At 27.1% G+C, this 13,620-nt stretch overlaps 7 protein-coding genes across 11 annotated transcripts; 5 read left to right on the top strand and 2 right to left on the bottom strand.

The window, feature by feature from the left end:
- Positions 1-36: 36 nt before the first annotated feature.
- Positions 37-1,206, top strand: LOC107070824 (uncharacterized). 2 transcript variants are annotated; one of them, XM_015329351.2, is made up of 3 exons: positions 37-298; positions 401-698; positions 809-1,206. In XM_015329351.2, exons 2-3 carry the CDS (start codon positions 419-421, stop codon positions 1,195-1,197), a joined length of 669 nt encoding a protein of 222 aa, XP_015184837.2. In that variant the 5' UTR covers positions 37-298; positions 401-418; the 3' UTR covers positions 1,198-1,206. The 2 variants fall into 2 exon arrangements, with proteins under 2 accessions (XP_015184837.2, XP_015184836.2); XM_015329350.2 differs by having other exon boundaries at positions 37-698.
- A 32-nt stretch (positions 1,207-1,238) lies between these two features.
- Positions 1,239-3,780, bottom strand: Echs1 (Enoyl-CoA hydratase, short chain 1). Of its 2 annotated transcripts, XR_016177351.1 has the most exons (8): positions 3,615-3,780; positions 3,012-3,218; positions 2,596-2,720; positions 2,305-2,509; positions 2,111-2,230; positions 1,959-2,026; positions 1,729-1,867; positions 1,239-1,581 (listed from the first exon to the last, which is right to left on the bottom strand). XR_016177351.1 is itself a non-coding variant. In XM_015329349.2 (7 exons), exons 1-7 carry the CDS (start codon positions 3,709-3,711, stop codon positions 1,802-1,804), a joined length of 888 nt encoding a protein of 295 aa, XP_015184835.1. In that variant the 5' UTR covers positions 3,712-3,779; the 3' UTR covers positions 1,646-1,801. The 2 variants fall into 2 exon arrangements, 1 of the variants encoding a protein (XP_015184835.1); XM_015329349.2 differs by lacking the exon at positions 1,239-1,581 and having other exon boundaries at positions 1,646-1,867; positions 3,615-3,779.
- Positions 3,781-4,210: 430 nt separating this feature from the next.
- On the top strand, positions 4,211-5,897 carry Prosalpha4 (proteasome alpha4 subunit). Its single transcript, XM_015329202.2, has 6 exons — positions 4,211-4,416; positions 4,588-4,714; positions 4,802-4,915; positions 5,010-5,143; positions 5,249-5,431; positions 5,528-5,897. The coding sequence occupies exons 1-6, from the start codon at positions 4,315-4,317 to the stop codon at positions 5,615-5,617; spliced, it is 750 nt and encodes a 249-aa protein (XP_015184688.1). The 5' UTR covers positions 4,211-4,314; the 3' UTR covers positions 5,618-5,897.
- A 117-nt stretch (positions 5,898-6,014) lies between these two features.
- EMC5 (ER membrane protein complex subunit 5) lies at positions 6,015-6,883 on the bottom strand. The gene is made up of 3 exons (XM_015329333.2): positions 6,698-6,883; positions 6,426-6,478; positions 6,015-6,349 (listed from the first exon to the last, which is right to left on the bottom strand). The coding sequence occupies exons 1-3, from the start codon at positions 6,777-6,779 to the stop codon at positions 6,164-6,166; spliced, it is 321 nt and encodes a 106-aa protein (XP_015184819.1). The 5' UTR covers positions 6,780-6,883; the 3' UTR covers positions 6,015-6,163.
- Positions 6,884-7,004: 121 nt separating this feature from the next.
- LOC107070813 (mediator complex subunit 15) lies at positions 7,005-12,781 on the top strand. Of its 2 annotated transcripts, XM_015329331.2 has the most exons (12): positions 7,005-7,262; positions 7,386-7,473; positions 7,797-7,848; positions 7,948-8,142; positions 9,706-9,959; positions 10,060-10,218; positions 10,294-10,412; positions 10,520-10,602; positions 10,688-10,849; positions 10,942-11,227; positions 11,325-11,424; positions 11,518-12,781. In XM_015329331.2, the coding sequence occupies exons 1-12, from the start codon at positions 7,201-7,203 to the stop codon at positions 11,845-11,847; spliced, it is 1,890 nt and encodes a 629-aa protein (XP_015184817.1). In that variant the 5' UTR covers positions 7,005-7,200; the 3' UTR covers positions 11,848-12,781. The 2 variants fall into 2 exon arrangements, with proteins under 2 accessions (XP_015184817.1, XP_015184818.1); XM_015329332.2 differs by lacking the exon at positions 7,005-7,262 and having other exon boundaries at positions 7,797-7,835.
- LOC149031773 (uncharacterized) lies at positions 8,294-9,629 on the top strand. The gene has a single exon (XM_089174815.1). It carries the CDS (start codon positions 8,685-8,687, stop codon positions 9,516-9,518), a length of 834 nt encoding a protein of 277 aa, XP_089030941.1. The 5' UTR covers positions 8,294-8,684; the 3' UTR covers positions 9,519-9,629.
- On the top strand, positions 12,157-13,602 carry LOC107070832 (uncharacterized). Of its 2 annotated transcripts, none has more exons than XM_089174819.1 (3): positions 12,157-12,291; positions 12,850-12,969; positions 13,094-13,602. In XM_089174819.1, exons 1-3 carry the CDS (start codon positions 12,250-12,252, stop codon positions 13,262-13,264), a joined length of 333 nt encoding a protein of 110 aa, XP_089030945.1. In that variant the 5' UTR covers positions 12,157-12,249; the 3' UTR covers positions 13,265-13,602. The 2 variants fall into 2 exon arrangements, with proteins under 2 accessions (XP_089030945.1, XP_015184849.1); XM_015329363.2 differs by lacking the exon at positions 12,157-12,291 and adding an exon at positions 12,562-12,732 and having other exon boundaries at positions 13,094-13,598.
- The last annotated feature ends 18 nt before the right edge of the window (positions 13,603-13,620 follow it).

Raw genomic sequence — 13,620 nt, forward strand, 5'->3', positions numbered from 1 at the left:
AGGAAAGTTTGATACAAAATTTAAATAGGATTTTTCTTTTTTTGTACCAATAAGTATTGCATATCAAAATTAATTACATATGTAAAAGATACGTTGCATTATTTTACATCTCGTATGTTATATTAATTATTACGCGCATTTGAAAAAATAATCTAACAATAATTATTTTATGACAATTTTACTTAAGTATATATATATATATATATATATATAGATATAGTTACACTCAATACTCGTCACTAATTTGTTAATTGTAAGGTTATGTTCAACAAAATTGTATTATTTTATATAACAATTGGTAATTGATATTTATGAATAGAAAAGAAGACTTGATTTCTTAGGAGAATCTAAATAATCTTAATAGATTTTATTGAATTATATTTTTTTTTCCTTAATATAGGAATACATTGAATTTACCATGGAAAAGATAAGAAGTTTATCTGGTGATGTAGGTTGCGGGGTTCTTTTATCGGCTTTGTTTTTTATATACCTAGCATTTGGTACACCAGAATGGTTGGTCAGTGATCCTAGAATTCTTGGCGCTCAATTTGAGAAAATGGGCCTTTGGGTACATTGCCTTAGATCTTTACCAAGACTATATGAAGCCGATGCACCTAAACAATTCTTTATAGGCTGTAGATGGGTTTACGATCCATTTACTACAGAATACAATCATATTTGGGAGTTTTCATTACCACGTAAGTAAATCACACTAATATCTCTCTTGTTTTATACAAATGATAAATATCTATTAATATTTTGATATTAATAAATTGTATGGTATTTTTTTAAAAACATTTTCTTACAGGTTCTATGATAGCTACCCAATTATTTTTCACAGTATGTTGTTTACTTATTTTAGTATCGTTTGGATTGATGTTGTTGTTTATATTATGCTGTCGTCCAACAGATAAAAGATACATTCTACTTATTAAGATTATTAGTTATTTGTCGTTCACCAGCGGTATTCATGGTGCCATAGCTGTCATTATATTTGCATGCATGGGAAATACAGATGGTTGGATGTCAGGTCATACAAATAATTATTTTGGATGGTCCTTTGCAATGGCTGTTGTTGGTATTACCTTAGCTCTCATAGCAAGCATATTGTTCCTTATTGAAGCAAATATACAGAATAAGAAGCATAGAAATTTTAGAGAATTTCAAATGCAATTACAATTACAATTGAATGCATAATGATTGAATTTATGTTGGAACATTTCAATATTTCTTTAAAAAAAAAAAAAAAAGCTTTATTATTTTAATCAAATTAGTCAATGTATTGTAGGATATATAAAAAAAGAAACTATGCCGTCCTTTACCAAATATGGAACAAATCTTTAAAGAAAACTAGATTTTGTATATTTAATTTTTGACTATATAAAAATAATATATAATTATATATATTAAAACTACCCTTTATATATATAAACTATATATTTATCTTTGTGATTGTCTTGACATTTTCTACTTCTATTCTTCAAAATATATCTGTATATACATATAATTGAAATAAATGCAATTTACGAAGTTACTTTACTTCTGTTCATTTAAATGTACTTATCAAAATTACGCATCTCTCTGTAATATTAAAATTATCTTATAATTAGATTAGCTTAAGGATTGAAATAAGAATAAAGCAGTGTTTATGTTAACTATATATGTGATTAATAATTATATATATAAATGATTATTATAAAAATAATACTCAGTCTCGCAAAGACTTACTTTTATCAAAGTTTATATGTAGTAGTATAAAATTCTGGAAGCACTTTGTGTTTTAATATGTAATTTTATAAATTTACTGATTAGTAAATTTGGGTGGACGTTTTTCAGTAAAAGCAATCATTCCTTCTTTTCTGTCAGCCTAGAAAAAAATGTTATAAAAGTATTTATAATTTCTCTCTTTAGACGACAAAATATTGAATTGTTACTCATAATAAAACTATATTTCTTACCGTAGCAAACGTTCCATGGAACATTCTCTTTTCAAAATGTAATCCTTCTTGTAACGTAGTCTCATAAGCTAAATTACAATTGAAAATTAATTAATTAATAGTATATATGTGTGTGTTGTTAATTTATAAAATAACAAATAAAATGTAATTACCCATATTAACAGATTCTTTTGCCATAGATACTATTAATTGCGAATGAGAAGCTATCTTTTCACCAAGTTTAATAGCTTCTTGTACAACTTTATCGGATGGGAATACTTTGCTAACCAAACCTGAAAAAATACTTTGTTTCAAATTTCTTTGCGAAGAAAAAAATGAATATCTATATTTTTCTTTAATTACTCACCACTTTTTTCAGCTTCTTCAGCAGTTATATGATTTCCGCTAAGTACCATTTCCATTGCCTTACTTTTTCCTACAATTCGAGTTAATCTTTGTGTACCACCAGCACCAGGTATCGTACCAATTGCTATTTCTGGTTGACCAAATCTTGCTTTATCACCGGCATAAATAATATCACACATCATAGCTAATTCGCATCCACCGCCCAACTAAAAATAAAATATTCTATTTATAGAAAATATAAATTTTTTAAAATAATAATAATAATAATAATAATATAATAAATAGTACTTACAGCATATCCATTTACAGCAGCGATTACTGGCTTAATGACTTTGGAAACTGCGTTCCAAAATGAAAGAAAATTACCCTTCATACTATGAGAGTATGTATTATTAACCATTTCTTTAATATCAGCTCCTAAATAAATTATTTATTCAATACGAATAGTAAATAAATAAATAAATAAATATATATATATAGGTTTCCATAATAACTTCCAATTTCATAGATACTGTTTTAAATATGATTGCACATAAATTTGTAAAAATTAACATAGCACATTATATGTAAATTAGTTTTTAAAATTATCATTCCTTCGTTTATTTTATCTCTAATTGTTTTTTTTTTTTTTTTTAAATTGTTATTTTGAAATGAGAAATTGTTATTTTGACTTAAAAAGCTGATAATAAAAAATACATTAATATTTACCAGCTGCAAATGCTTTCTCATTTCCTGTGATAACAATTGCTCCAACATTATCATTTTTATCTAATTCTCCAATAGCTTCATTTAATTCGGTCATTAATTGATTGCACAAAGCATTTAATGCTTTTGGCCTATTTAAAGTAATTAAGGCAACATTATTTTTTTCTCCAGTGGTCTCCACTTTTATCAATTCATATGTTTTCATTTGAGCTGTAAATAATTATCGAAATATTTTAATTGACATTTTGTAAAAAAATAATGAAATATAATAAAACTTGTTCTTATCTAATCATTTTAAAAAAAGAAATATTATTATTATTTTTTAAATTTTGTCTCGTCATCGACAATTATCGATTGTTTATAATTGTTTTAATTTATTATTGAAATGACCCGGCATATCGAAACAATGTATTTTCAACAAAGATATAAAATATTATGCAATTATTTTTAAAATCGAACAAATTTCATAATTAAATATATTAACAATTATATGTAATCAAAATAATAATAATCAAAATAATAATAAAAAAATTTATCTTTTAATCTCTGCAATAATCGAATATCGAATTTAATATTAACAATCGAATGTATTTATTTTCAACTTACAAGAATAATATTTGATGAAAGATGAACATTGTTGCGGTTTTCTAACAGTGTTAGAAACGCGAGAAAATAATATTTGTCCTAAGCGAATAGTTGCCATGTTGATCAGGTTCTTCTACTAAGTCGAATGAGAAAATATTGAAATGTATTATAAATACGTGGCAGCCACTGTGCTATGGCCTTGCACTATCGTCATATTTATCACAGGCTAGAGGTCAGATTAAACGAGTTTGTTTTCTAATTGATAATATTTGTGTAAGGAAAAATATTTGTTATTGATAAAATCTTTCTTACCAACATAATAAACAACTATCGATAAGTAAGTAATCTATTTTATCATTCGATCGGTAATGCAAGATTTATGAAATACAAAATCAAAATAATCATTATTTTATTAATTTTATTTGTTTATTATAATAAAATAAATATTACGTTTTATTTATAAAATTGTAAATATTTGATGTGTGTAAATCAAGATTAACAAAAGTCTTTTATAATTCGTTCTCTTTTCTTATTGGTGCATTTGAAATTTAACCAATTTATGACGAATCATGTAAGAGTTTGATTTAGTCGAATTATGTTGCTCATACTGTAAATGAGAACTGAGAAGATAGTTCAAGTTAGACAAGCGGTAGCTTTAGAAAAACGGCATAGTCATTTCGTATTTTCTGACATTTCTTGTTAATTTAAAAACACTCGAATTATGACAGCTAGGTACGATAGAGCGATAACAGTATTTTCGCCCGATGGACATTTACTTCAAGTAGAATATGCTCAAGAAGCTGTGAAAAAAGGATCAACAGCGGTATGTCTGCTACTAATTGGTTAACCTAACTTCTCCTCAATATTACTATTCGAAAATGCAATGTAATCCTTCTTAAAAATTCATTTATTTTTAAAATATGTTCTTTTATTTTAAAATAAAAGTTTGTTCTATTATGATCAACCACTTTGTAAAGTTATGTCAATTCTTTAGGTTGGAGTACGAGGAAATGATGTTGTTGTCCTGGGTGTGGAAAAAAAATCTGTTGCTAAGTTGCAAGAAGAACGTACTGTTCGTAAAATATGTCTTTTGGATGATCACGTTGTTATGGCATTTGCAGGTTATTTAAATTCGATTGTTATAGAATGAATGGATGACATTTTATCATCATGACTAATCAATAAAACAAAACTTTTTTTTTTTAAAGGATTAACTGCGGATGCCAGAGTATTAATTAATCGTGCACAAATAGAATGCCAAAGTCACAGACTAACTGTCGAAGATCCTGTTACATTAGAATACATTACTAGGTATATTGCAGGTAGGCATTATTATATTGGACAACTTCATTATTACAATTATTACTTAAGAAGTATTAATATTATCAATGATTTTCTTTTGATTTTTATTCTTAGGTTTAAAACAGAAATATACACAGAGTAACGGTAGAAGACCTTTTGGTATATCATGTCTTTTAGCTGGTTTTGATTATGATGGTGAACCACATTTATATCAAACAGAACCGTCTGGAATATATTATGAGTGGAAGGTATTTCTGAGATACTTGATCTATCATTATTGGTTGTTTTTTTTTTTTAAATGTTTTTCTCTTTTTTATTCGTTTGTGTTTTCTACATATCTTCTTGTCTTGTAGGCAAATGCCACAGGCAGAAGCGCAAAGACAGTGCATGAATTTCTAGAAAAATATTATACACCAGAAGAAGTATCAACAGAGAAAGGTTCTATCAAATTAGCTATAAGAGCTTTATTGGAAGTAGTGCAATCTGGACAAAAGAATTTAGAAATAGCAGTCATGCGACGTGGGAAACCTATGGAGGTGCTCTTTGAATTAAATTATACAATCTTTTTTTATGTGATATGATATTTAATAATTATATAATGTTGTAAATGAATATTATTTTATCCAATACAGATGTTAGACATTAACACCATAGGGCAGTATGTGACAGAGATTGAAAAAGAAAAAGAAGCAGAGGCAGAAAAGAAAAAGCAAAAAAAGTGATGTACTTTTATTCGAATGCAGTACTATTATATTATTACGTTATTTTTCTCATAAAATAAATATTTTCCAATTAGGTGATGAAAAACAGATGAAATTTAACTTTTTTTTTTTCGATACTACTTTTACTGCCGTATTTATGCATATATAAAAAATCTTATTATTCAGTATGTTTATTAAAACATTTCATAAGTGAAAATATGCAATATTGTTGAAATTTATACAATATCATTTCATAATGTCACTTGTATAATTAACAATAAAGAAACACATTTTGATTAAACTTTCTATGTTCATATTACGTGCGTGTTCGTATGAAAAAAAAAAGAAAAAAAGGAACTGTATTACTTTTTAAAAACTTCCATTGTATGTGTTTATTATCATAAAAATACTAAATATATTACTTTTTTGTGTTTAACGCTATTTTTTCCCCTCTTTTATTTTGTTAAATCGATTTGAAAGTTTAACAAATATACAAAGAGCTATTTATCTTAAATTAAATTACATTGCATTCTAGAATACGAATTAAATTCGTGTATTTTATTATTCTTACAAAAAATCAGGAGACAGTGATTTACCACGATGATTAAATGTTTGAAACGATGGTAGATTTCTTAACGTTTCCCAAGATTTATTTTCCAAATCAACAACAGCACGTATCTCTTTAAAATCACCAGCTATGTACATTACGCCATACATGACTATGAATAAACTAATTATACCTTGTATTAATATCTGCAATCAAAACATTTCATTAACATATTAATATCTTATTAGACATAAATTACACGATATTAATCTTGTTACTTACATCAATTGGCAAAGTGGTAAATTCTTGCTCAGTTATTCGCAAATATGATCTATCTGTAAACATAAATATTTCATTGTGTCAAACTCTTAATAACTTTACAAATATTAATGTCAGTGTATATTGTAGAAGAATAACAAATTGATAAAAGAAATTGACAGAAATTAAAAAAAAAAAAAAAATTATAAAAATAAAATCATATAGACAATTTAACCTAAATATGAATAAATTAATTGACAAATTCAAATATGATAATAAAAATTGATAATACTCACGTTGAGCAGCCGAATAAGCAGCATGCAACATTGACATTACTCCAAGAAATGTTATAAATTTATGCATTGTCGTGGCTGGCATTATTATTGTTGATGATACAAAATTATAAATATTATTATGAAAAGTATATAAATATAGCAATAAACCTTAACCTCTCTAGGTTTTTAGATAATTAAAGTAAACAGAAGTAGATGGCGTAGATGGCGTAGATGGCGCTAGTTAACGTTTTATTTAATTAAGATGAAGGTTACGTATCTTTAGTCAATGGTTATCTATGATGTATAGAATCCATCATATAGTATAATTATAATCGATTTATACATTGCAAAATTCGTGCAGTGCATTCTGGTCGTTTGTGCAAGAAATAAGAGTGTTTTATACATGCATGAAATATTATTAAATTTATATTGTAGATAGAATTATTACGATCATTAAGTATACGAAATATATTTCCAAATAATAATAATCAATAAGTAACCATTTTTAATAAAAAAAAATAAATATGTCAACCGACGAAAATTCCTGGCGTACACAAAGTTTCAGGCAAAGTGTAGTAGCAAAACTGTACGTATAATTTTTCCATATATTTACTTTTTAACATTATATATATATATATATATATACATTATAAATAGATTTTTTTAAATATTATAACTATCCACGTGTTTATTTTGTTTAAATACATAGCGATGAAGCTGTACAAATGTCTGGTGTGTCTACAGCAAAGAATAGCGTTGAAATGGAAAGTCACGTTTATCAGAAAGCAAAAACCAAGGTATGTATAAGTTTATTAATAATAATCATTGATCTTTTAATTGACATATTATAAGTAAATTAATTTTTCGTTCTGTTTACATGGGGTTTATCGTGTCCGAGCTAAAACTATTTCTTTACGGAGTTTGTTTAAAAAGAAAATATATGCAAAAATAAATTTGTTGGCTATTAAATTAAAGGTTTCGAAAATTGGTATAAATTTTTAAAAAATTTTTTTGACTAGATTAAAAGAGTGAAAAAGGACCGGAAATGAATGATCTCTGTCATTCCGGAAGATAACAAATAAACGTATACTGACGAGTAAATTATTTTTCTCTGTTTCAGGAGGAATACCTAGGCTTCATTGCAAGACTTATATTCCATGTTAGAGAAATGAGTAATAATAGAATATATTAAAATATATTTCATTGTTTATAATGTTTAAAAAAAAAAGAAGAAAATACTGAAACTTAAGAATGTTATTTCTTTTTCATAGATACGAAAAAACCAGGCAATGTCGTCGGACCTGGATCAGCTGGTAACGGGAATCAAGGAATGCCAGATCCGATAGGTGCATTACAAACTTTAGCGAGACAAGGAACAGGCAATAATCAAATGATTGGAATGGGTGGACCTGGGCCTAATCCACAAGGCATTGTACCACAATCTTCTACAAATACAGCTACTAATCGTAATTATTCATTAATTTTACTTATTATTATTATTAAGGTTATGTCAGAATTGTTTTTGTTAACACGTTTCGTCCTATGTGTACTATCAATGTATACTATCATACGTAGGAACATACTTATTTAACATTTGGCCATTCGTTGTCACGTACACGTGACATGTTTTCCTCCAATAAATGTGAATCTCATTGGCGGCAGTGCAACGGTGACTTGAGAGATGTGCAAACGTCAAAGTGTTAATACGTTTAAACAGTCGAACGAAAGTGATTTGACATCAAACGTGTTAAAATAAAATTAGCTTATCAACTTTATTAAATTTCGTCAATAAAGTAGAACAGAGTTGTTCACAATACATACAGATACAATTTGATTTACGTCTGACTAACTTTCATATAGAAATAGTTATTAATTACAAACTTAACCTATAAATGTGAATTAATTATAATTTGAGAGAAACATTAAATCTTGTATTAAACAATTGATTTCATACATAAATATAATATAATATAATGTTATAAACAAGAGTATTTTCAAATCAATAAAAATGTCAAAGTTAAATAATTATTACTACGCTCAATATGCACAATCTTGTGAAAGTGAGCCAGGTTATGATTCTGATAGTTTGGAAGTTTTGCAATCTTTAAAATACTCTCCAACTTCTGTTCAATTATTTAATATCTTAGAAAGAAGAGCAAAGAAAAAATCTATTTATGAAAATTGGAAAAATCGAATTATTCAGCAATCAGGTTTAAAAAGTAAAATTGAAAAACAATGCGGTATGAGGGTTAAAATAAGAAATAAAATTGTAACTTACATCTACAAATCTGAATTAGATAACAATGAAAAATATTTCAAATTTAAAGTTGTTTATCTTTACAGCAATTTATTACAAAAATGGTATTTTTCTGTAGGTCATAGTTTTATACCTAATGCATTGAATATCAAAAAGATTGTGAAATACAATGTATATGATCCGATTAGTTTTAAAGTCATTAAAATAGTGAAGAAAATAAGACAAGCTATAGATGCTTTTCTAGAATCATATTCGTATATTTTTCAATTTATTGATTATGCAAAAGTGAAATATCCAGATATTGAATTTCAAGTAGACCAACGTCACAAGTATTTCAAAATATTACTCAAGGAAAAAACATGGCCAAAGAATATAAAGAAAATAAATACAACAGATATAATTATTGTTACCTTTGAATTTGATCAAAATCTTGATATCAACAGTGTCGATTTTCAATATTTGTTTCTCGAAAATGAATTAATTTCTGAAAAGATTAAACAAATTTATGTAGATTTATTGCAAAATAAGTGCCAAGTTTTTCTACAATTACCTTTTTATGAAGCATTTATGCATTTCATGGAATAATAATAATTAATAATATAAATAACAAAGATTATATTTTCTTATTCTTTCATTAATTTTCTTTCTTCTTTATTTAAACGTATAAAAAACATTTATTATTCTTATTAAATATAAACATTATTACTATAATATGATTATATTATACAAGCTTTATATAATTGGTCGCATTTAATTTTTTTTTTATAATGAGTTTTGCAAAGTTTAAATCAACGTCCTGGACAACCAATGACCATGCCTGGTTTGCAAAATAAAATGTCTGGAATGGGTATGATGCAATCTGTTGGTACTATGAGTCACATGAATGCAATTCAAGGTATGCAAAGTGGTGCAATTTTAACTCAAATTAATCAAATGAATCAAGGAAATATGCCACAGCAAATGAATCAAATGATTCCTACTCAAATGAATCAAATAAATACTGGACAAATGCAACAGAATATGCAGGTAAATATGTTTTGCATAATATTTAATATATAATTAATTATTGCATAAACTTGCATAGATAAGAGTTGAGTATTAAATTAAATATTCAATTTATTAACAGAATCAAATGCAAAATCAATTGTCAGGACAAATGTCTAATCAAATTGGTGGATCTTTAAATGCTATGCAAAATAATATGTCTCAGCAAATGAATCAAATTTCTTCTGGTCAGATGGGTCCTGCACAAGTAACGCAACAAATAAATCACATGCAAAGAAAAGTATGAAACAAAACACTTACAAAAATATTCATTGATACTTCAACGACAATATGATTTTTCTTATCTCTCTTTTAGCCTGGAGAAATAATAAATAATGTATTTCCTGGTCCACGTAATGTTACTCCAAACACATTCTTAAGACAAAGTCCATCTCCATCTGCCCCCAGTCCAGCAGCTTTAGCAGCACCAGCAAGGTAATATTTGTTTCTTTTATGACACATTTCAGAGTTTTTCTAAACAATTAATCTTTTAATTAATATATATATATATATATACATATTCGATAATATTTTGTTTATAGTAATCAAATGGTAGCATCTCCAGCTTTAGTACCATCTCCAAGTTCACAACATCCTATCATAGCCGGACCACAAAGATCTGTTGGTTAGTATATGCAATTATCGAATAATCAAATTTCTTAATAAGATTCTTTTTCAATAATACGTTTGATGAATATTTTTTTTTTTAGGTATGGCACCATCTCCTAGTAGCTCGTTAAATACTCCAGTAGCTGTGGGTGCAACACCTAGTCCCCAACAAGAAGATCAAGCGTATAGAGATAAAGTTCGACAACTCAGTAAATACATAGAACCATTGAAAAGAATGATTTCCAGAATGGGAAATGATGGAAGTAAGAAATTAATAAAATTTATTTTTTTTTTTGTCGATATGAATTCTAAGATTTTGCATAAACAAATGTTTTCTTACTTTTCAATTATCAAGATGTCGACAAATTGAGTAAAATGAAAAGATTATTGGAAATTTTATCGACGCCCAGTAAACGTATGCCAATGGAAACACTTCTGAAATGTGAAGTTGTATTAGAAAAAGTCGACTTTAAGAGAAATGACGGTAGTGTTGGGCCACCTGTGACTACTTTAAAAGAACATCATTTCTTTAGTCCACTTTTGGAAACAGTAAGCACTCATTTACAAAGTCCAGTAATAAATCACACTTTACAGCGTACTTTCGGTCCATGTTCAGAAGCATTGTTTGGACCAGAGATTAAGTAAGCAAATAATATTTAATGTCAATTCATTTATCATTTATATACGAAATGGAAATTTTAAAAGAGAACAAAATATTTGATTTATTTTCTTAAATAGAACTTTGCCACCGTTGAATAAAAGAAAGATAGAGGAACCACCTAGTGAAATACCAGATGTTTTACAAGGAGAAATTGCACGTCTCGATCAACGATTTAAAGTAATTATATAATTATTTGTATACACTGTATATATATCAACATAAACATATTCCATTTTATACATACACAATTGACGTTTCTCATTTTTATAGGTGAGTCTGGATCCAGCACAACAAAATGGTTCTAAATGTATACAATTAATATGTTGGTTGGATGATCGCCATTTACCATGCGTACCACCCATATCAGTCATCGTACCTGCTGATTATCCCTTAACACCACCGCGTTGCGTTATGACGTCTCACGAATATACAACAACGTTTCTTTGCGCTGTACAGAAGGCCCTTAACGCACGCATTACTAAACTTCCACGTCATTTCTCTGTGTCACAGTTACTCGATACTTGGGAAATGAGTGTGAGACAAGCAAGTTCATCAACGCAAACCCCTATCACAGCTAGCACGGTCTTAATGGGCCTGTAGTTAATATTTTCTGAATAATAGATTTACTTTCTTTTATAATCTAGATATATAATTATTATATTAAAATAGTTATTATAGTAAATTGTTAATTTTATTTTAGTCAATAATTAAATCGTGACCAAAAAAAAAAAAAATGGACGGATATATTATTAAGACGTACATTTTCGTTTGAAATTTTTACAAAACTATCATTTTCTAAATTAAATGAAAATACATTCCTTTAAATAATGATCATAATAATAATAATAATAATAAAAAAATGTTCTCGTAATTATCGTAAATCACATTTGTGAACTCGTAAATCTTTAATATCCTTATCTCGGATCTATAAAAGTGATATTTACATTTAGAAATCCACAATAGAAATGATGTTACGAGAGTTGACCGGAGATATCACTGCGCATGTCACCCTTCCATAATAAAAGAAAAAAAAAACTAAGGAGGGTAAGTTAAATGACAAACGTTTAAAATAATTATACTTAAACGTTACTACAATAGTAAGACGACGAATCGATTAAAAAAAAAAAAAAATTAATTCACCCTTTCAAACATGCAGTGAATATGAAATTGCTCATTTACAGGAAATGTTTCAAAGTAACTATTATAACAATAATATTTATTGGCGATTCGAATAACTACATTTATTTCACGTGAACGAACGAACGAACAAACGAACGATAGAAAGAAATAATAAACGTGTGGGATATTTTAAAAATGATCGGTCTTAGAAAATACATAAAACGAATGTTCACTTTTGAACTACTTTGTTGGCGTTATAAGTTCATGTTATCTTTAATAGGCTGTTGGCCACCATTATATGTTAAAAAACAAATATTTAAAAGATTATTCGTCAATATATGTTTGACTAGTTTGATTTTAATTCAGGTGATAGTCTCTCAATTTACATTCTATAACAAAAAAAGAAAAAAAAGAACTTTATTCAAATTCAATTCTTCACGATTCTTATACATCTGTTTCAAATTTGTATATATTGTTAATTAGGTATTTGCTCTTTTCACTTCGGCAAACGAAATCGATACAATTTTGGAAATAATGACTTATCTTTTACCAATCCTTGGTATGGACACCCCATACTTTGCTGTATATTTTAATATAGAAAAGGTAAATACATATACATCACATTGTTTTTCTTAAAAATATTAATTTTCTAATGAATTTTCATAATTATTTAACAATTTTCTAAATTAAATTAAATCAACAAAAAGAATTATTTTACTATTTGCAGACTCTCTATTTTTACAATCACTGTATTGCTGATTGGGAAAAATTAGAAAATGAAGAGGAACGTGAAATTTTTCAAAAATGTGTCATAAATAATACTTATTACACTCTTCTTATAACTGGTAGGATGAGACAACAATTTTTTAAAATTACCCACATTTTTTTGGAATCTTAATTCATTGCAAAATATAATTATCATTAATTGATTTAACCAGTTAAGTGTGTTTGACGACTATATCCGTCATCGCTTGATTATCGCGACACACACCAGAGCGCGCTCTGCTCACAGATCGTCACACTTAACTGGTTAATAAATTCATCATAAAAGTAAATTCTTTTAAAATGTACAATTCAGTATTCAACAATTTCAATTATTTCCAGAATTAATTAATTGTCATTTTACTGTAAATTAATATTTCAGCATTTTACAGTCTAGGAGGTTTAGTATTAACATTTATTTCATTAAAACCAGTATATTTGGACATTATTTCACCTTTGAATGAGACACGACCACGTCAGTCAATAATTCCA

The sequence above is a fragment of the Polistes dominula genome, unplaced genomic scaffold (assembly GCF_049000335.1).
Source record: "Polistes dominula isolate Pdom_NZ unplaced genomic scaffold, Pdom_raw_medaka contig_16, whole genome shotgun sequence".
Taxonomy (NCBI): domain Eukaryota; kingdom Metazoa; phylum Arthropoda; class Insecta; order Hymenoptera; family Vespidae; genus Polistes; species Polistes dominula.

Excerpts from the sequence above, each read along its gene's own strand:
- LOC107070813 (XM_015329331.2), top strand. The coding sequence starts at position 7,201 with ATGTCAACCGACGAAAATTCCTGGCGTACACAAAGTTTCAGGCAAAGT. Across the intron at positions 7,849-7,947 it reads ATTCCATGTTAGAGAAATGA|ATACGAAAAAACCAGGCAAT; the intron begins GTAATAATAGAA and ends TCTTTTTCATAG. Across the intron at positions 11,228-11,324 it reads TTGTTTGGACCAGAGATTAA|AACTTTGCCACCGTTGAATA; the intron begins GTAAGCAAATAA and ends TTTCTTAAATAG.
- Prosalpha4 (XM_015329202.2), top strand. The coding sequence starts at position 4,315 with ATGACAGCTAGGTACGATAGAGCGATAACAGTATTTTCGCCCGATGGA. Across the intron at positions 4,715-4,801 it reads CGTTGTTATGGCATTTGCAG|GATTAACTGCGGATGCCAGA; the intron begins GTTATTTAAATT and ends TTTTTTTTAAAG. Across the intron at positions 4,916-5,009 it reads CATTACTAGGTATATTGCAG|GTTTAAAACAGAAATATACA; the intron begins GTAGGCATTATT and ends TTTTATTCTTAG.
- EMC5 (XM_015329333.2), bottom strand. The coding sequence starts at position 6,779 with ATGCCAGCCACGACAATGCATAAATTTATAACATTTCTTGGAGTAATG. Across the intron at positions 6,479-6,697 it reads TGCTTATTCGGCTGCTCAAC|ATAGATCATATTTGCGAATA; the intron begins GTGAGTATTATC and ends TTATGTTTACAG. Across the intron at positions 6,350-6,425 it reads TTACCACTTTGCCAATTGAT|ATATTAATACAAGGTATAAT; the intron begins GTAAGTAACAAG and ends TTTTGATTGCAG.
- Echs1 (XM_015329349.2), bottom strand. The coding sequence starts at position 3,711 with ATGGCAACTATTCGCTTAGGACAAATATTATTTTCTCGCGTTTCTAAC. Across the intron at positions 3,219-3,614 it reads TTTCATCAAATATTATTCTT|CTCAAATGAAAACATATGAA; the intron begins GTAAGTTGAAAA and ends AATTATTTACAG. Across the intron at positions 2,721-3,011 it reads TGAGAAAGCATTTGCAGCTG|GAGCTGATATTAAAGAAATG; the intron begins GTAAATATTAAT and ends TAATTTATTTAG.
- LOC107070832 (XM_015329363.2), top strand. The coding sequence starts at position 12,562 with ATGATCGGTCTTAGAAAATACATAAAACGAATGTTCACTTTTGAACTA. Across the intron at positions 12,733-12,849 it reads CTAGTTTGATTTTAATTCAG|GTATTTGCTCTTTTCACTTC; the intron begins GTGATAGTCTCT and ends ATTGTTAATTAG. Across the intron at positions 12,970-13,093 it reads TATATTTTAATATAGAAAAG|ACTCTCTATTTTTACAATCA; the intron begins GTAAATACATAT and ends TACTATTTGCAG.
- LOC107070824 (XM_015329350.2), top strand. The coding sequence starts at position 419 with ATGGAAAAGATAAGAAGTTTATCTGGTGATGTAGGTTGCGGGGTTCTT. Across the intron at positions 699-808 it reads TTGGGAGTTTTCATTACCAC|GTTCTATGATAGCTACCCAA; the intron begins GTAAGTAAATCA and ends ATTTTCTTACAG.
- LOC149031773 (XM_089174815.1), top strand. The coding sequence starts at position 8,685 with ATGTCAAAGTTAAATAATTATTACTACGCTCAATATGCACAATCTTGT.